This window comes from Anabrus simplex, chromosome 3 (assembly GCF_040414725.1).
Source record: "Anabrus simplex isolate iqAnaSimp1 chromosome 3, ASM4041472v1, whole genome shotgun sequence".
Classification (NCBI taxonomy): Eukaryota; Metazoa; Arthropoda; class Insecta; order Orthoptera; family Tettigoniidae; genus Anabrus; species Anabrus simplex.
Window position 1 is genome coordinate 25,770,430 of NC_090267.1, and position 20,889 is coordinate 25,791,318.

Consider the following 20,889-nt stretch of genomic DNA (forward strand, 5'->3'; position numbering starts at 1 on the left):
GAATCGACAAGGCATTGCCTTAATACATTGATTGATTGAAGATAAATACAGTCGAAACGGGTTAAGATGTCCCTCTCTAGTGCATTTCCCTGGTTATTACACCATTATTCCAAAGTCCCAGTACATGTTAAAGAAACCTGGAGAACACACTTACGTCACTCTTTAGTACGTTCAAAATCTTCCCACCATAAGAAATTTAAATTAGTGTTCCTGTCCACGTTGCGGGCACGATGTGCCAGCGGCGACTGGCCTGAGTGAGGACTTGGTAGGGAACTTAATTTCACGGCCCTAGCATATCGGCCTACAGCTGCAGGGAGCATTAGTCTCAAGCCAGCCTTTGATGTGGGTGTGTGTTTGTTTGGATCGTGCAACAGCAGCTCGTGTGACATGTTGGTGCTTAATTTTACGATCGTAAGTGCATTGTGTAACAACATGCGTAAATTAGACCTACTGTATGTACGTATACAGCTGACATTTGGTGCTTAATCTGTGTCCTATTAAATACACACTAAATAAAACTGGATAGCAGATTTACGTCACTCATTAGTACATTCGTAATATTCCCACGATAAGAAATTTAAATTAGTGTTCCTGGCCATGATGCACCAGCGACGTCTGGCCAGGGTGAGGATTTGGTAGAGAACTTAATTTCACGGCCCTAGCATGTCGGCCTACAGCTGCAGGGAGCATCAGTCACGAATGAAGAGGTGTTTTATGAGGCAAATAAAAAGATGGTGGGATCATCTAATAGGCCATATACTTAGACATGATGGGTTATTGAAGAAAATAATATACGTTTCCATAGAGGAAAAAATTATAGAGCCGATCAAGATTAGAGTATATGACGCAAATATTAGATGACATGAGATGTGACTCCTTCTACGAATTGAAAAGGAAACCAGAGAAATGTGAAGAATAGAGAGCTGCTGCCAACCAGCCTCTCAGCTGATGACTATAGAAAGAGAGAAGTGAATTGTGTAATAACATACATAAATTATCCCTACTGTACTTACACATATTGATTTGCAGGACATTCAGTTATGGAGAAGAAGAAAACTAGACAGTTTACGAATGAAAAATTAAAGTTTATTGAGAAAGCGGATGGTAATCCACACGTGTGCAAATCGTCCAGATGTTGCACATTCCTACGATAACTTTAAACATAATTGTAAGCGACAGTATAGTTTGCGTCTCTAAGAACGGTTTTCCTTGATGTTTTGGTATGTTGGTATTCTTAAAATGTATTATTTCATTATTTATTTCATTGGTTGTAGTTGTAAACCCTTGTTTCTTTGTTTTCATTGTAATTATTTTTATGTTCAAACCTAACCTTAACCCTTTCACACTCAGCGCGCCGATAGATCGGCGCGAAAGGTTATGGCAAGAAAGCTCACGGCGCCGATACATTGGCTCTGTCCTATTTAGGGATTTTGGTCATTTGCGTGGCTGTTAAATCGTGACAGTTAATCATGACGGCACCTTAAAGCGTTGAATTTGTGTTTTACTGTACAGATATATCCACCAGCCATACAAAATATTTTTATTTTCGACAAATGAAATTTGTTGACCGTGAATGTTTATGTTGTGGTTATTTGAAGTTGTTATTGCGTGGATCAGTTTTGGTTGGCTTATGAATAAAACAATTTGATCCTGATATGAGTTTAGGTTAGAATATATTTTGTTTCTTTGATATATCATGTGTTCGCTGCACTTCGCAAACTACAATTTTACTTCTTTTCATAACTCCGTTGTTGCACGTGCTTGCGTCATCTTTTTATCATAATGGCTAGGCATTCAAGGTCGAATGAGGCTGATATCCTTGAATTTTCAGGTGATTTAGACAGTAATAATGACCTTCTTTTGCCAAAAGTGATTCGCCTTATGTGGGAAATGACACAGTCACAGCTGCTCACCGTGCATCGGACCGCGAGGAACTGACATCGATGACCATTACATGTACACTGAATAACTTTTTTGGCCATCCTTCATGAGTGAATTGCAGCATACACATAATACTGATATCAAATTATACAGAATTAAATGTTCTTTCTTTCACGTCTAAGAGTAAAGAAGGAAGACGCAATAATGTCTGATTTTTCAGTCATTGAAAACCGAAAGTTTTTTTTTTTTTTTTTTTTTTTTTTTTTGCTTTACCAATAACAATACGTCCTAGGTATATTCATTTCTGAAATGCTCATAGTTTCGTGTATTAGTGTGATTTATTTTATTTTAATGTGTGTTAAACTGTTTGATGTTGACTTTTTGTAATTTGGTTCAGAAAATGACAAATTAAGTGTCTTCGAGCTAACCCCTGCATATAGGCTGAGTGCCAAAGGGTTAAATTTAACAGCGTAATTGATTCTCATTTTTTAGTACGTTTCCTCTTTAAGACTTTTTCGGTTTCCACAAAAATGTCCTAACCAGTTTTTGCTGTAAATCAGTAACAAAATAATGATAAACTCTTCTTCCAATAAATAATCTCTGTCAGGGTTCATATTTCGTTGCATCAGCAATCGCACTGTTTTGGAAAGTGTGTCATCGCCCTTAGACTGCCAGCTCGCAGAGAATGCAGCACCATGGCACATGGATAGAGATGGGAGAGTCTGTGTAGGTGATGAACTAACTTGTGGGATAAGCGAGAGACACTAGGTTCATTGTATGGCATATGTACAGTACAGAAGTGTTGCCTGTATTAAAGTATCAACCCTCGTATACGGGTAGATCATAAACTTTCTTATGTAAACAATTGGGATCTGATCTCAACAGTACCAGAAATTCAGATTTATATGCTACTTCAATTATAGTTATTGGTAGACTAGACTTGTGGTAGTGGTGGTTGTTTTGAGAGAAAGTACAACTTAGTCATGATTATCATCATCATTTCCCCTTGTCCAGCTCCTACCAGGTCAGAGTGTTGATGGTATACCATCACTGACTTGTTACGATGGGCTCGCCACTCCCAGAGGCAAAAGTACAACTCGTAAACAAATTAATGTCAGGGTTATTTCCTCCATTAGTAGATTCGCTCTGTTGAGAAGTGAGTTCTAGTCCACTACATTCATATTTATTTTTTAAATACTCTTATGAAATACTCTGCTTATTATAATTATGAAGCCACCAAAGACAGGCTCAGTTATAATTCTATGATAAAAATATGCTTGTATTTATAATTCTTGTGGATATATCATGGTTATGATTTTTTTTTTCTTTTTTAGGTTAAAGAAATGGCTATATCAGACTTGAATCACTACTACAAAGCAATGGACTGGGCTATGATGCATTTCCATAAAGAGAGAATGAAGGTGATAAACAGCATGATACATGATCTGTGGCAGGATATCTATCGTGGCAACGATATTGATAACATTCAGATACGAACCAATGAATCAGAATCAGGTATTATACATTGTCTTATTGCATTGCTGCTGTCTCCTTACAGAACGCTGCATTTTTTTTTTAATGCCGAACTCAAACGGGCATGATTTTAAAGGAGAGAAGTGCCAGCCGGGAAATCGTACAAGGGTGGGGGTCATTGTACTGTGTTGCAGTGCACATGAAAGTGAGAGACTTACTTCCCTCGTCATAGGAAAGTTTGATAAGCCACGATGTTTTAAGGGCATCGGGCACTTTCCATGCAAGTAGAAGACATCTAAAAAATACAAACAGTACAGCAATCCAAAAAATAAAGCATTTGCATGGGGGAACCAGCATCCTTTGTCTTTGAATCGTGTAGTTTTAATATTCGTTGCGTGAGGTTATATTTGCCAGTGATTTATCCAAGTCGACCTGGCTTGTTCTGTTCATGTGCAGTTATTGAAATTTGAATAATATAAATGCCCCTTGTTGAATACATTTTGGAAATAGCTTTTTTCCATGGCATTTGAAAGGTTTAAACTGTGAATCAAGGTTAATTGCAAGCAGTAACGGGTCTTAGAATATTTTATGATGTGGCAGGGTTGACATTTCTGAATTACGAGTTAGCGGTTAATTCGAAATCACGTAATTCGAAGTCTGATTTTTTTGCATCCCAGCAACTTCAAATTAACAAGGTTTTACTGTATACCATTGTCTGCTGTCCATCTCACATTTTCTAGGTTCCTCTGCAGTCGTTCACCATCCTGCTGCTCATTTATTACGCTATACAGTATAACATTATTCGCGACCATCATGGAGTAACTTCTCCTATTTTGTATTTCCTAAATCAGAATTACCGTATCATGAATGCCAGGATAATCTTCTCCGTCCATGTTCCCTTTCTAGTTTGTCTTCTGTGATCAACAGTATTAGCGTGAATTTTTCATTTTTGAAGATATGTCTAAAATGGACAGCTATTCTGGGGTTGTGCAAGAGTTTAAGACCCTTAGTTCATGCAGTAGAATTTTGATTTGTTATTTTATACTAAAACAAGGAGAAAAAGAATAGAATTATTGAAATTATAAAAGCCTGTAAATATTCATGTATGTGATGCCAGGTTTAGCACAGTGTATCTATTCGATTGTAAGGCGACTTTCTGGAAATCAAATTTATAAGCTTTTCAGTCTGTCAAACACTACATTTCAATATAGATATTACACCATAACATACCTGTAAAAAAAACCACTCGTAAACAATGAATACAATACACACTATTTAACAAAAAATGACATGTTTCGATCTTTAAAGAAAATCATCAGATTCTGTCAAGTCACATTCAGTATTTGGAAATATTTCTGTCCAAACATCTATGGATTTGAAATTTGGACCTTACCTTAATGAAGCCACTTCAGAGCCAGAAGAAGTTTATATCTAGGCTGTTCTTGAGCTCTTTTCAGTCAGGTTTCAAATATTCTGGAGTGGTAAACTACATCTATTGACATATGAATGAACTATGACCTACCGCTTGCTTGAAGTTGGAATTGTCGTTGTGCTGTCAAAGAGTCCAGCCAACAGACACACATGGCTGCCCTATTGCTTGCACTAGAACATTAGGGACCAGTTGCTGTCTATATAATTGTGTGAAGTTTGAAGTAAACACGTGTTGCAACTTCCGAAAGTATGCTACCTCCCTTTCAATGAACTATTCATTAGTCTGGTCTCTCAGTATATACCCATCCGATATGGTTGCACCTGTGGCTCGACTATCTGTTTCATTGGGACGCGCAAGGTTCACAATAGCTGGCCATACACGAAGGATTTTTTCGCAGGCCTTGCCTTTGGGGCCAGATCCGACAGGCCGCCTGTCAGCGTGACCTTCAGAGACACGGCCTGCTGCTCGCCACCAACACGACAGGCTTGGTGTTACAGTTGATGGTGAGCAGCAGGCCGGGTCTCTGAAGGTCACGCTGGCAGGCGGCCTGTCGGATCTGGCCCCAAAGCGAAGCCTGCGAAAAAATCTGTCCGTGTATGGCCAGCTAATGGGGGAAGGCGGCACCTGGGTCTGTTTGAGAACTGGCGCCTAAGTCAGAAGAAAGTTTTTCAAGTCCTTGTCACAGCCATACATAAATGGGACAGACTTTGGCGGAAGCTACAGTACATTGTGCTCTGGCCATTGCCTGGAGACATGCAAAAATACTGCAGCGTGAAGAAATAGCAACAGGCTTAACTTACAGGCAACATAATCGAATAAGACTTGCTAGTATTATATTAGTTACTCAGAACTGTACTAATGTACTAACTGAGGCATGAATAACTTATCAATCTCTTAGGTAACATGGAACAGACTCTGAAAGTATACAAGACACACATTGCAAACATAATCTTCCTAATCCACAAAATTTTTCATCTTTACAGGTGATACCAAGAAACGCCGGACGTATGACTACAAAGTGGTGCAGATCAAGAATGATGTGGAACTTGAGATGCGGAACCGCTGCAGTGCTGGTCAAAAGGTAAAATTACATCTTTCTCTAATATGATTTTTATTATCATCATTATATGCATCATCGAACAATTAAATAAAATGGTATTTTTTTAAACGAATTACAAATCAAATTTTCCACCTATTCAGTACAAAGTTTATTACATGTAATAAATATAATGAATAATAAAATGAATTGCATATACAAGTATTTTATATAGGCAACCAGGAAAGCATTTCAGAATCATATAACTAGGCGGAGGAATTGATCCAAACATTGGCCTCCTTTTCTGCTTTACCCAGGACCTGTTGCCTATTGGGAAATCTTTTGGGGCAGTATTCTCCAGTGGCGAAGCTATTAGTTAATTAATGGGTAGGCAGGAAATTTTACCTTAAAGTTTTTTGTAGAGTAGTTCCAAACGTTGAGTTTTCTTGGTTGCAAAATGGTCAGTCACACAGTCCTTCAGTACTTGATCACTTATCAATTCCTTCACAAGCATTTTCGCTATTTGCTTTACGTCGCACCGACACAGATAGGTCTTATGGCAACGATGGGACAGGAAAGTGCTAGGACTGGTAAGGAAGCGGCCGTAGCTGTACTTAAGGTACAGCCCCAGTATTTGCCTGGTGTGAAAATGGGAAACCACAGAAAACAATCTTCAGGGCTGCCGACAGTGGGATTCGAACCCGCTATCTCCAGGATCCTCCTCTGCGAACCATGTGACCTTGCCGCGGTGGGGAGGGTTGCGTATCCCGATGATGCAGATAGCCGAGCCGCAGGTGCAACCATATCGAATGGGTATCTATTGAGAGACCAGACTAACAAATGGTTCATCGAAAGGGGGGTAGCAGCCTTTCGGTAGTTGCAAGGGCGGCAGTCTAGATGATTGAGTGATACGGCCTTGTAATAATACTCAAAATGACTTAGCTGTGTTGATACTGCTACACGGCTGAAAGCAACGGGAAACTACAGCCGTAACTAACTCCCGAGGACATGCAGTCCTCTCTGTATGGATGATGTACTGATGATGGCTTCCTCCCGGGTAAAATATTCCAGAGGTAAACTAGTCCCCCATTCGGATCTCCGGGTGGGGACTACACAAGAGGGGCGATCATCAGGAAGATGGATACTGACATTCTGCGAGTCGGAGCGTGGAATGTTAGAAGTTTGAATCGTTGTGGTAGGTTAGAGAATCTGAAAACGGAGATGGATAGGCTAAAGTTAGATGTAGTTGGTATAAGTGAAGTACGTTGGCAGGAAGAACAAGATTTTTGGTCAGGCGACTACCGAATTATCAACACAAAATCAAACAGGGGAAATGCAGGAGTTGGTTTAATACTGAATAAGAAAATAAGGCAGCAGGTAAGCTACTATGACCAGCATAGTGAAAGAATTATTGTTGTCAAGATAGACACCAAACCAATGCCCACCACAATAGTGCAGGTCTATATGCCTACTAGTTCAGCGGATGATGAAGAAAGAAAGAATATACGAGGAGATAGAAGATTTAATACAATATGTAAAAGGTGACGAGAATCTAATTGTGATGGGAGACTGGAATGCAGTGGTAGGCCAAGGAAGAGAAGGTAGTACAGTAGGAGAATTTGGATTGGGACAAAGGAACGAAAGAGGAAGTCGGCTGGTTGAATTCTGCACTGATCATAATTTAGTCCATGCCAATACTTGGTTCAAACACCACAAACGACGGCTGTATACGTGGACAAGACCTGGAGACACTGAAAGGTATCAAATAGACTTCATTATGATTAGGCAGAGATTCAGAAACCAGGTGTTTGATTGCAAAACTTTCCCAGGAGCAGACGTGGACTCTGACCACAACTTGTTGGTCATGAAATGCCATCTGAAGTTGAAGAAATTGAAGAAAGGAAAGAATGCAAAAAGATGGGATCTAGACAAGTTGAAAGAAAAGAGTGTGAGGGATTGTTTCAAGGAACATGTTGCAAAAGGACTAAATGAAAATGCTGAAGGAAACACTATAGAGGAAGAGTGGAGAGTAATGGAAAATGAAGTCAGTAGGGCTGCTGAAGAAATGTTAGGAAGGAAGAAAAGATCAACTAAGAATCAGTGGATAACTCAGGAGATACTAGACCTGATTGATGAACGACGAAAATACAAGAATGCTAGAAATGAAGAGGGCAGAAAAGAATACAGGCGATTAAAGAATGAAGTGGATAGAAAGTGCAAGGTAGCTAAGGAAGAATGGCTGAAGGAGAAGTGCAAGGATGTCGAAGGCTGTATGGTCCTGGATAAGGTAGATGCTGCATACAGGAAAATCAAGGAAACCTTTGGAGAAAGGAAATCTAGCTGTATGAATATTAAGAGCTCAGATGGAAAGCCACTTCTAAGGAAAGAAGACAAAGCAGAAAGATGGCAGGAGCATATCCAACAGTTGTATCAAGGTAAAGATGTAGATAATTTGGTTCTGGAACATGAAGAGGCTGTTGATGCTGATGAAATGGGAGACCAGAGTTTGACAGAGCTGTGAGTGACCTCAATAGGAACAAGGCACCTGGAATTGATGACATTCCCTCTGAATTACTGACTGCCTTAGGAGAAACCAGCATGGCAAGGTTATTTCATTTAGTGTGCAAGATGTATGAGGCAGGAGAAGTCCCATCCGATTTTCGGAAGAATGTTGTTATACCTATTCCCAAGAAAGCCGGTGCTGACAGGTGTGAAAACTACTGCACCATTAGTTTATTATCTCATGCCTGCAAAATGTTAACACGTATTATTTACAGAAGAATGGAAAAACAAGTTGAAGCTGAGTTGGGAGAAGATCAATTTAGCTTCAGAAGAAATGTAGGAACACGTGAAGCAATTTTGACTTTACGTCTGATCTTAGAGGATCGAATCAAGAAGGACAAGCCCACGTACATGGCATTCGTAGATCTAGAAAAGGCATTCGATAATGTTGATTGGACCAAGCTATTTATGATTCTGAAGATGATAGGGATCAGATACCGAGAACGAAGAATTATCTACAATCTGTATAAAAATCAGTCTGCAGTCATCAGAATCGAGGGCTTTGAAAAAGAAGCAGCAATCCAGAAAGGAGTGAGGCAAGGCTGCAGTTTGTCCCCTCTCCTTTTCAGTGTTTACATAGAACTGGCAGTAAAGGAAATCAAAGAGAAATTTGGAAAGGGAATCACAGTCCAGGGAGAGGAAATCAAAACCTTGAGATTTGCCGATGATATTGTTATTTTATCTGAGACTGCAGAAGATCTCGAGAAGTTGCTGAATGGTATGGATGAAGTCTTGGGTAAGGAGTACAAGATGAAAATAAATAAGTCCAAAACAAAAGTAATGGAGTGCAGTCGAACGAAGGCAGGTGATGTAGGAAGTATTAGATTAGGAAATGAAGTCTTTAAGGAAGTAGATGAATATTGTTATGGCAGAAGTAAGGAGGACATAAAATGCAGACTAGCACAAGCAAGGAAGAGTTTTCTTAAGAAAAGAAATTTGCTCACTTCAAACATTGATATCGGAATTAGAAAGATGTTTTTGAAGACTTTTCTGTGGAGCGTGGCATTGTATGGAAGTGAAACATGGACGATAACTAGCTCAGAAAGAAAGAGAATAGAAGCTTTTGAAATGTGGTGTTACGGAAGAATGCTGAAGGTGAGATGGATAGATCGAATCACGAATGAAGAGATACTGAATCGAATTGGTGAGAGGAGATCGTTTTGGCTAAATTTGACGAGAAGAAGAGATAGAATGATAGGACACATCTTAAAACATCCAGGACTTGTTCAGTTGGTTTTTGAAGGAAGTGTAGGTGGTAAGAACGGTAGGGGTAGACCAAGGTATGAATATGACAAGCAGATTAGAGCAGATGTAGGATGCAATAGTTACATAGAAATGAAAATGTTAGCACAGGATAGGTTAGCATGGAGAGCTGCATCAAACCATTCTATGGACTGATGACTCAAACAACAACACATCTCCAGGATGCAAGCTCACAGTTGTGCGCCCCTAACCGCACGACCTACTCACCCAGTACAAGCATTTTCTCGATAGAAATGGTGCTAAGACTGCTGAGTCTTTCATTGTTCATTGAATTACGCAAGTATGTTTTTATCCTTTTCATAGTGCTCATACTCCTTTCAGAGAAAGCCGTGGTCACAGGAAATGTTAATATTAAACGAATCAATTTTGACACTTCCACATACACTTGTTAGAGGTCATTGAGGACAATATAATGTAAAAGTTTTTGAGGGGACAAATGTTTCTCTATATCGGAATAAATGTTAATCAATTCATTTTCCAATCTTTCCCTATTAAAAAAGGGGTAATGTTCAAAAGACTGTTCAGTTTAATAGCAGGGAAGCTGTCTTTGTAAACAATGAACTGAGTTGGATCCAACAGCTCAACAAACTGGATGCTTTCAAAATCGTCAAACCGTATTTCCATTTGCATAATTAATGTGTCAAGAACTTCATATGTTAACATTTTGAGCATTTGGAATGTCCTGTCATCTACATTTATCTCGTTATTTATTTTGCGACATTTTACAATGCAAGAGAATACTGTATTTTCTGATCACATGTCCTTGAGGATACCAGGTGGTTTTTCTAATTTCAGTATTACACAGAATTACATCATGAGTGCTTTTATGTTGCAGTAGAGCAAAGAGATTTTCTGTATATATAAAAAAAAAATTATCTATAGAGACAGAGCATATAAATGAATTGGGCCTTCTTGAGTATGGCAAGCAACCCAACAGCTGAATTGTACGACTCACTGTCCCAACCCTCATCATTCTCTGCAGTGTCTTCATAAACCTGTCTTGGATCATCATAGTGTGAAAATATTGTGTGGACTGCTCTCGAATGGAAGTTCCAATGAGTAGCGCATGCTTGTGGAAGTCTCAGTCCTTTGTATTCCAGAAGATGAGCTCTTTTTGAGGACCTACTAAAAAAATGAATGAAACGCTGTCAGATTATGAATGAAGAGCCTGACTGATTTTATTGTTTTGGAGCAATGGAGAAGAACGATGTTTAACTTGTGGGCATAATAGTGTAGAAATATTGCCCTTGGCAAACTTGCTTAACGAAACTTAATGCTGAACACCGCCATGCCTTCCTGCCATTGTGGAGAACCTGCCATATGTTTGACATACAACTTTATCAATCACTCCCTACTTTCGCAGAGTATCGACAATTTATTCTGATAAGCCTGATGCAGTCTTATCAATCGAAACTTCATGAAAGCCTTTGAATCTTTCTGTGGAACCCTGTTTTGAGCAGAACCGGAATATTACATTAACTTGAGATCTGTTTCATACATCTACGGTCTCATCTGCCTGAATACCAATGAAATCACAAGAATCTAACTCTGCTTTGATTGCCTCCTGAATTATGTCAGTTACAGACTCAATTAATTCTGTATTTCGCTTGTTGTACCTTTAAAGCCCAATGTGGACTGGAGATGATCTCGAATGTACTGTTCCTGTTTTGAAAGAAGATCTAACAACTCTAGGTGATTGTCCCTGTTGGTCGAGTCTTCCCCTTCAAAATGACCTCGAAATCTAAGCTCCTGTTTCCCAAGAAAACACACATTGTCAACAAGTCTCTCAACAACAAGCCTAGTTTGTTTCACGGCTTTGTTATGTTTAACGGCTTGAAATCTTGCACCTTCATATAAAGTGTTGATTTGAATTTTGATGTTTCTCTGCTTTTCTAAGAAAGTTTTTGTACCAATTACCCCATTTAAAATCCCATTCCTTTTCACCACCAAACAAAACACACGTATAACAAAAAAGCTTCTTGCTTTCAGAACAGGCTGTTAACCATGAATATCGCGTATACCAAGAAAATTGAAATGTTCCCGCTACTTTACTGTCAGAGTACTTAATATCCAAATTAGGCATACATCCTTCGTTTTTGGTTTCACACTTCTCTTCGTAAGTCCAAGATGAGAACGGCTTACGTTTTAAAGAGTTCAAAAGACTCGTTAAGTTCTCCAAGGGGCCTACTTCACACATTATTTCAACGAGATTTTCAACTGGATAATAGACACAACTACCGGGCGAGTTGGCCGTGCGCGTAGAGGTGCGCAGGCTGTGAGCTTGCATCCGGGAGATAGTAGGTTCGAATCCCACTATCGGCAGCCCTGAAAATGGTTTTCCGTGGTTTCCCATTTTCACACCAGGCAAATGCTGGGGCTGTACCTTAATTAAGGCCACGGCCGCTTCCATCCAACTCCTAAGCCTTTCCTATCCCATCGTCGCCATAAGACCTATCTGTGTCGGTGTGACGTAAAGCCCCTAGCTAAAAAAATAGACACAACTAACAGTCCATGTCTGAAATGTCACAAATAAAGCCAATATTGCACGTCTTGCTTACTAATTCTCAAGTAAAACACACGCTTAGCAATAGGGTACCGGTACTTCATTGTCACCTTCGCGCTGGGAGTTACCACGCTCTCAAATAGCACAGGAGGCTTGCCTCTCTGGGGTCTTAACCTTGCAGAGAGAGGAGTGCGGGCGGTAAACCTATCTTTCCTCCACCACCCCACGCCAGTCTACAAGCTGACTGAAGGGAAACAAAACAAAAAGTCCTGAGTGAGACAAATTATAGACTGCCTCCCTGTAAGAACAAGTAGTCTGCTGTCGCCATCTAGCGGTGCAATCAGCGAAGCACATCATCTGCTGTCATCATGTAGCACATATCTAAGAGAGATTATTGTTGATTTAACACAATAACAACAGATAAATTTGTTACGATATATATGTTTAATCGTATTTCTTAGGGTAGGCATTGCCTCAAATGATTCCAAGTAGTTTCGCCACTGGTATTCTCCTATCTGGACTGTATCACAGTCACATGGATTGTTCCTGTATAAACCCCATCATCATCATCATTATTTCCCTTTATCCAGCTGTAGCCGGGTAGGGGCAAATATGGTTCCTCTCCACTTTCTTTGGCCTTTCCACCACTCCTCCTCCAACACTGTGTCCCAGTCCAGGTTTCTTTCTATAATGCTGCGTTGGATGGTATCCTTCCATCTCAATCGTGGTCGTCCACGGCCTCTCCTTCCTTGGATTTGCATTTCTATCACCTTTTTTGGCATTCTTTTGTCGCTCATTCGCTTTACGTGCCCAAACCATCTTAGTCGGCTCTTCTCTATTCTGTCATTCATTTTTTCCACTCCAATTTCTTCCCGGATTTTCTCATTCCTTATTTTGTCTCTTCTACTCTTCTTTATCATACTCCTCAAGAACTTCATTTCGGCTGCGTCTCTTCTACTCTTCTGTATCATACTCCTCCAGAACTTCATTTCGGCTGCCTGTATTCGACTCTCATCCTTCTTTGTCATTGTCCAAGTTTCTGCTCCGTAAGTTGTTATGGGTACGTAATACATCTTGTACATAGTATCCTTTGCTTCCGTTGGCACATCTTTGTCCCATAACATGTTTCTTACACTATGATAGAAACAACTCGTTAAGTTCCCGAAGGGGCCTACTTCACACATTATTTCAACGAGATTTTCAACCGGATAATAGACACAACTAACAGTCCATGTCTGAAATGTCACAGTAAAACAGTAAAACAAAAGTAAAACACACTTAGCAATAGGGTACCGGTACTTCATTGTCACCTTCGCGCTGGGAAACCCCAGTTGTGCTCTAAATACTTGCACTTTTCTTGACCAGCATGGTACCTGTTCAGCTGTATTCATGTCTGTCTTGGTTATTGGAAAACAAATGTCGACATGTAAAAGATTTCTGGTGACACATTTGGTGTTTACCTGACAAAATTAATTAAATCTCAGCCATAGATGCCCGAGAGAGTTTCGGTTCAACCAGTCTGCCATCTAGTAGGCCTAGAGTAAAACGGAACGTCGAAATTGATGAGCAGACAGCCAGATGGCATCAAATTGAAATGTCTGCACACGGTAGCTGAGGCCATACGATGTTGATGATGATGATGATGATGATTATTATTATTATTATTATTATTATTATTATTATTATTACGAAGGCCATGCGGAAAGTGGTTTGCGCAATAAAGACACAGGAGTAAATATTAACAAATATACACATTTTTATTGGAAAGAGCATACTTTACATTACTTCTCCACATAATCTCCAAGCAAATTTATGCATTTGTCATAACGTGGGACGAGTTTTTGTATTCCAGCGTCATAGTCCTCCGCCGCCAGCATATTGAGATACGTAGTCACGGCTCATTTAAGTTCTTCATCGCTGTCAAATCTTTTTCCCACCAGAAAGTCTTTAAGCTTCGTAAAGATGAAAATCCGAAGGGGCCAAGTCCGGGCTATACGGGGGATGTTCGAAGATTTCCCACTCGAATTGCTGCAAAAGTTGTTGTGTTATCGCAGCTGCATGAGGCCTGGCATTGTCATGAAGGAGAATGACGCCTGCAGACAATAGACCTCGCCGTCGATTTTGTATTGCCCACTGTAATTTCTTTAATGTTTCACAATACGCATTAGCATTACCATAAAATCAATGAGCAGCACACCTTGGCGATCCCAGAAAACGGTTGCCATGAGTTTCCTGGTGGACAGAACTGCCTTGAATTTTTTTGGTTTGGTTGGTGAATGAGCATGATGCCACTCCATTGACTGTCGTTTACTCTCAGGTGATGCATAACAAACCCATGTTTCGTCCCCAGTAATGATGCAAGTCAGAAAAGAGTCTCCTTGATCAGAATAACATCCCAGAAATGTCAGTGCTGCAGCCATACGCTTGGTTTTATGTTCCTCTGTAAGCGTGCGAGGGACCCACCTTGCACAGATTTTTTAATAATGCAGATGGTCTTTGACAATTTCATGAACAGTTGTTCAAGACACATTAGGAAAATGTTCACAGAGTTCATCAATTGTGACGCGCCGATCGTTCCTCACGCATTCGTCTACTGCGCTCAGCAGTTGGTCTGTAATGACAGATGGTCTCCCTGAACGCTCCTCGTCGTGTGTATTCCCCCTCCCCAGGTTGAAGTTGCGACACCAGCACCGAACAGACAACTCGTCCATCACATTGTCTCCATACACTTCCGTTAATTGGCGATGAATATCACAAGGTCAAACGTTTCGTGCATTGTTGTTGTTTGAGTCATCAGTCCATAGACTTGTTTGATGCAGCCCTCCATGCTATCCTATCCTGTGCTAACCTCTTCATTTCTACGTAACTACTGCATCCTACCTCTGCTCTAATCTGCTTGTCATATTCATACCTTGGTCTACCCCTACCGTTCTTACCACCTACACTTCCTTAAGAAATTTAATCGTGGCCCTCACTTCACAACTGGTGGGGTTCTCAGTTTGTTTAAACATTTTAAACGATCACAGACACAACACAGGCAATGCTAGCGTCATGCAATTTCACACAGAGCAGGCGACAAGCCACTGACGCAGTCTGACCTTGCCCAGCGGCTACCCGAGTCGTCAGCGCTTCATGCGGAGCTAACGGGTACTACTTTCCGGATGGCCCTCGTATTATTATTATTATTATTATTATTATTATTATTATTATTATTATTATTGGAAACCAAGCTGATGGATTGCTTATAATGGTAGTTCATGATTACAGAGATTTTTCTGCAGGCCCGGCAGTTGTGTGATTCATGTACTGGTCTTGTGAAATTGCAAACCTGTTATATTAAAAAAATCATCAGTACAATGTCTCTGAAATAACCAATATTTAATCTTATTCCTGAAAATAGAGAATTATTTCAATGATTATATAACATGATTATAGGATGCTTTGCTTCATCCTTTAAAAAGAAACAGATGTCTTGCCACCAGATATGTGGCAAAGGCTAGTGTAGCCTTTAATTCTTCCTATCCTTAACTATTGTGATGTAATTGTTGTTGACGGAACTAAGGAACAAATCATGAAACTGCAGCGAGCTTTCAACTGTTGCCTCAGATTAATATTTAACTTAAGCTATGATGTGCATATAATTCCTTACTATCAAGAACTTCACTGGCCAAAACCTGACAAAAGACGTAAATATCGTATACTTCTATTAAGCCTTTGATGTACGGCTCCATGGCTAAATGGTTAGTGTGCTGGCCTTTGGTCACAGGGGGGTCCTGGGTTTATTCCCGGCAGGGTCGGGAATTTTAACCGTAATTGGTTAATTCCCCTGGCACGGGGACTGGGTGTACGTGTCATCTTCATCATAATTTTATCCTCATCACAACGCGCAGGTCTCCTTCGGGCGTCAAATCAAAAGACCTGCACCTGGCGAGCTGAAGTCCTCGGACACATCCCGGCACTAAAAGCCATACGCCGTTTCATTTCAACTCTTGACGCTGGAATGAAGCAATAAAGTAATTTTTTCCTTTATTTACATAATATATACTTTGAATACCTTCTAATAGCTAATATGTCCTCCTTTGTGTTTTATAAGTTCTTTCGCATAATTTGGCATTGATTCCACAAGCTTTGAGCACATATTTTTAAGTTCATCATCATGAAATCACGCTTTAATTAGAGACTCTGTCATGCGTACCTTGGGGAGCAGTCCAGTTTTGTGAGTCTCCTTTTGCAAATAGCCCACAAGTTTTCTATGGGATATATGTCAAGAGAGTTCCTGGCCACTCTAAAACATGAATATTGTTCTCACTGAAAGAATTTTTTCACTTTCTTTGAAGTATGGCAAGGAGCCAGATCTTGCTGAAAAAGTCCATCACCGTCTGGAAACCTCTTCTGGAGCTCAGGAACAACTCTTCTTTGCAGTATTTGGATGTACTGGTCAGATTTCATCATCCCTTTAACTGGTACTAAAGGTCCAATCCTTCATGTGTGAAACCCCCCAAAATATCTTTTGCACGGGGTGTTTTAGGGCCTGTTGCAAATGATGTGAAGTTGTTGCCTCATTTTCCACTCGGCGCACATATTCAAACCTTCTGCCCCTGCACTTGAAAATAACTCTTATCAGAGAAACGAACTGTCTTCCAGTGCTCCATTGTCCAGTCTACATGCCCACAAAAGGTTCAACTGTAATTAGAATAAGTGTGATAAAATATTAAATGCAAGGAACATACATTACCATGCACTCGTTTTCTTGAGCGACTGTACCTCGTTTTTTATTTTTTATTTACAGTAGAGTCTCGCTCATCCGACCTTCGCTTATCCGACATTCCGTGTTATCCGACACTGTCAGACTTAATTTCAACTTTTGGTGGAGATTAAATTCAGGCACACCCGCTGTGGAGGGTGCGACCATGGGACAAGCACTGGCCTGAACGCTGGCGGTAGGACTGGGTTTTTCTCAAGGACAGGTGCAGTGAGTCTTCAGTCATTGTAGTACTGGTTGGGTGCGGATGTTACAGTTTTCATATCCTCTGTGAGTATGGCGAGTAAATGGAAGAAAGTGACTGTTTCTATGCAACACAAATTGAGTGCATTAAAGAGACTCGACAAAGGGGAAATTCTTCAAAATGTGGCTTCAGATTATGGTGCTGGACGTGTTACAGTGGGAGACTGGAAAAAACAGAGGGAAGAAATTGAAAAGTTGTGCTCTACCAGAGCAGAGAAAAACAATGAAAAAATGTCAGTACGAAAAAGTAAGTGAAGCACTATTTCTTTGGTATCTCAACACCGGGAAAAGGGCCTGCCAATATCTGGCACCATTCTGTAGGAAAAGGCTGTGTATTTCCAGAAGGAGTTTAATGAAGAGGACCCTAATTTCCCTGCCAGTGCTGGGTGGCGTGATCGGTGGCAAAAACGGTACGGTATTAGGTAGCTTAATATCTGTGGAGAAAAGTTTCTTTTCGTAAGACATCTGGAATGTTTTCGTTTAATACTGCATGTACTGTACAATTGAATTGGTAATTCAATAAATAGAGCACCGTAAAACATGTCATTATTTTAGTCTTCCTGTTTGTTTCAGTTAATTTTCAAAGTTATTCTGTATTATCCGACATTTTCGGTGATCCGACGTACTCCAGGTCCCGTTTACGTCGGATAATCGAGATTCTACTGTATTAGGAATTTTGAAAAAATGTCACATTCCAACTTCCGTATGAGATGAGATAGTTGTCCGAAAACCATAAAAGTAATTAGTGGGACATAAAACCAATAACATTATTATTAGATGAGATAGTGACGATAGTCCTAAAGAAGAGTTGTTATATTCTAAATCACCATCTTAATCCACACCTCTGGGTGTCATTTTATGTCATGCTATTGTATTACCAAAATATGGCTTCTGATTGAGATAGCTAAAATTAAAATTCAGGAAAATCAATCGTCAAAAATTACCAGTGTTTCGCCCAGAGTGCAGCATGGGCTCATCAGTTGGATCAGTGGGCGAAACACTGGTAATTTTTGACGATTGATTTTCCTGAATTTTAATTTTAGCTATCTCAATCGGAAGCCATATTTTGGTCATGCCAGCCCAGGAGGGCAATATAGCAAGTGGAGATGCAATTCTCCCCTAGTACGTCGGCACTGCATTGTGCTTATCACATGTATGGCTTGCAGTGGTGTCACTACCGGTGTGCTAGCCGGCCAGTGTCTTGGAAACAGTGCGGTATCCAACTGATGAGCCCATGCCGCACTCTGGGCGAAACACTGGTAATTTTTGACGATTGAGTTTCCTGAATTTTAATTTTATACTATTGTATTGTTAATATTGTAATTATAATGTTTTCTTCCTATTACTTTATACATGCAAATGAGCCCATTAAGACTATGCAAAGTACTTAAAGGAGTGCATTTGCCTTCCTCTGTGCCCATATTTCTTTCATACTTTTACTGTGGGCTTCCTGTGTGTCTTCAGACCAGGTTGTTCCAGTCTTCTTCTTTGATCTTTCCTCTTGGTCAACTTGCCATTTGTGAATTTTGGATCTGAAAATTACCCTGTTTTGGACATTGCTGGAGTAATTCCTGCTTATTTCAGATCGGTTTTAATTTCACCAATCCATTTCTGTACCTGCCAACTTTCCCGATTTAGGCGGCAGATTCTCAGTTTTTGACAGTTTTTCCTGCCTCCCGATTGTTCTATTATTTCTCCCAATTTTAGGTTATTTTTTGATAAACTTCAAACATTTGTTTTCAAATCCTGCCATTTCAGCATTTTTACGCCAGTGGCCGGGAGTCCTTCGCTCACTGGCCGCCTTCAAAGGAAATATCAGCGTTTATTAATGTGAGAAATGTGCGCAAATGTGCGATGTTTATTGAAACCTGTATATCGCGACGCGTATATCAATTGTCAATCTCATTCTCGCGTGCTATGTTCGTGTTCGTTTGCGTCATTTTAGTCTATTCTAGAGACTAGTCGCTAGATATGGAGTTTTTTTTTAGTAATTTAATGAGAGAATTTCAATGTTAGCAACTAGCGACTTTTTTTTAGAGATTTTAGGAGCCATTTGGAGACAATTCTGATTAATTTTAATTTATCTCAGTATAAATAAAATAAGAGTTTTGTCTGTATATTGCGCAGAATTTAAAAAGAATGATATTTCTGTACCGATCGTGACCACAGTAACAAGAGGAAATGCATGTTTTAATTATCCGTAATTTCTGTCTGTATGTATGTACGCGCATCACGAGAAAACGGATGAAGAGAATTTAATGAAAATCGGGATATAAAGTAAGGGAAGAAGTCGCTACAATCTAGGCCAAAAATAATTTTATTTACGCTGATTGAAACTGTAGTTTAGGGGAAAACCTAATATTTTATTCTCAAATATTTATGTTGTTATTGGCACTATCGATAAACACTACGTAACTAAAGTTATATATTATTGAATTTCATATAATTTATGTCTTATACATTTTTACCGTACTGGCTATGATAACAGAGATAAACATGAATTTGGATTTTTGTTGGTAAGTGCATATCAGCACCAATGTACCGTTATGAGAAAATGGGTGAACAGAATTTAATGAAAATCAGTATGTAAAGTAAGGGAATAAGGAGCTACAGTCCACACTATAAATAATTTTATTCACCCTGTTTGAAATAGTAGTTTAGGGGAAGGTGCCAAAAATTTCATTTTTAAATACTGGTGCCTATCTTTTTGGTCATATCGAAAAGTACTACATAACAAAAGTTTTAGAGAATACAATTTTCGATTATTTATGTCTTATTCAGTTTTACCATACCGACAATAATAATATTGGTGGTGATGGTGATTAAATTGTGAAGATGATTATAAGAAAGAAAGAAAGAAAGTCATGAAAGAAAGGACGACTCACTTTACATTAGATGCTCTAATATCACAGAGTCGGAAGAAAACTAAATGTGTAGGCCTGCATAAAATTGATAAATAATAACATTACATTGACCGTTGTTTGTTGTGATATGCTTTGTGCATTCTGATGACATTTATCTCTGATAGATGGGATTACTGCTGTGTACAGAGTATAGCAGCCTGTCTGAATATTGGTGGGAAGTAGCTGGGGTGTTAGATCTCTCTCTTGTTTAGCACACTGGATCATCATAGTATTCCAGCTATTCGATACTTACTCTGAGGCTGTGTTTGGAATGAGCAGTGTGCACACTTGAACAGAATAATGACACACGAGTGTTCGCAGCTGTATGCAGCCTGGTCATTCTAGCTCTGGAACTTTCAACTGTTAGATCGTGTGTCTTGGTGGGTGTGCTAGTTACCAACTGATGAGCCCAACTTAGCACACTGGGGCGAAACGCTGGCAACCAGGAATGAGTTCGCTGGAAAATTGATAATATCCAATAACATACCATAGTACTTTTCGTTAAAAGTGAGAAAATGTGCTGTTTTTCATTTTATTAAATATTTCATATGACAGCATTGCTTTTAATCACAACATTCATACTGACGTCATTGTAATGGCCTATGTTGACTACATTTGGGAAAAATAAAAGGACAGTCTTTCTGAGAATTCTGTAGCAAAACACGGGTACGTCAGTTATTTGATACAAATAACATTGTGCTTCGCATAATCGCGCGGGCGCTTGCTGCAATATATTAATCTATGCATTTGCTAAGTAATGGCATCTAAGTGCATGACTGATTCACACGTGTGGAGCATGAGTTCATACTATTTTCGGAAGGCTTATCAGAG

At 39.6% G+C, this 20,889-nt stretch overlaps 1 protein-coding gene across 1 annotated transcript in view; it reads left to right on the forward strand.

The window, feature by feature from the left end:
* rad50 (DNA repair protein rad50) overlaps positions 1–20,889 on the forward strand; it is a 266,867-nt gene that overhangs the window by 218,819 nt on the left and 27,159 nt on the right. The window contains exons 24-25 of the mRNA XM_067142492.2: positions 3,216–3,396; positions 5,770–5,867. Of these exons, the coding sequence (XP_066998593.2) occupies positions 3,216–3,396; positions 5,770–5,867 (279 nt within the window). The remainder of the gene's footprint in view (positions 1–3,215; positions 3,397–5,769; positions 5,868–20,889) is intronic.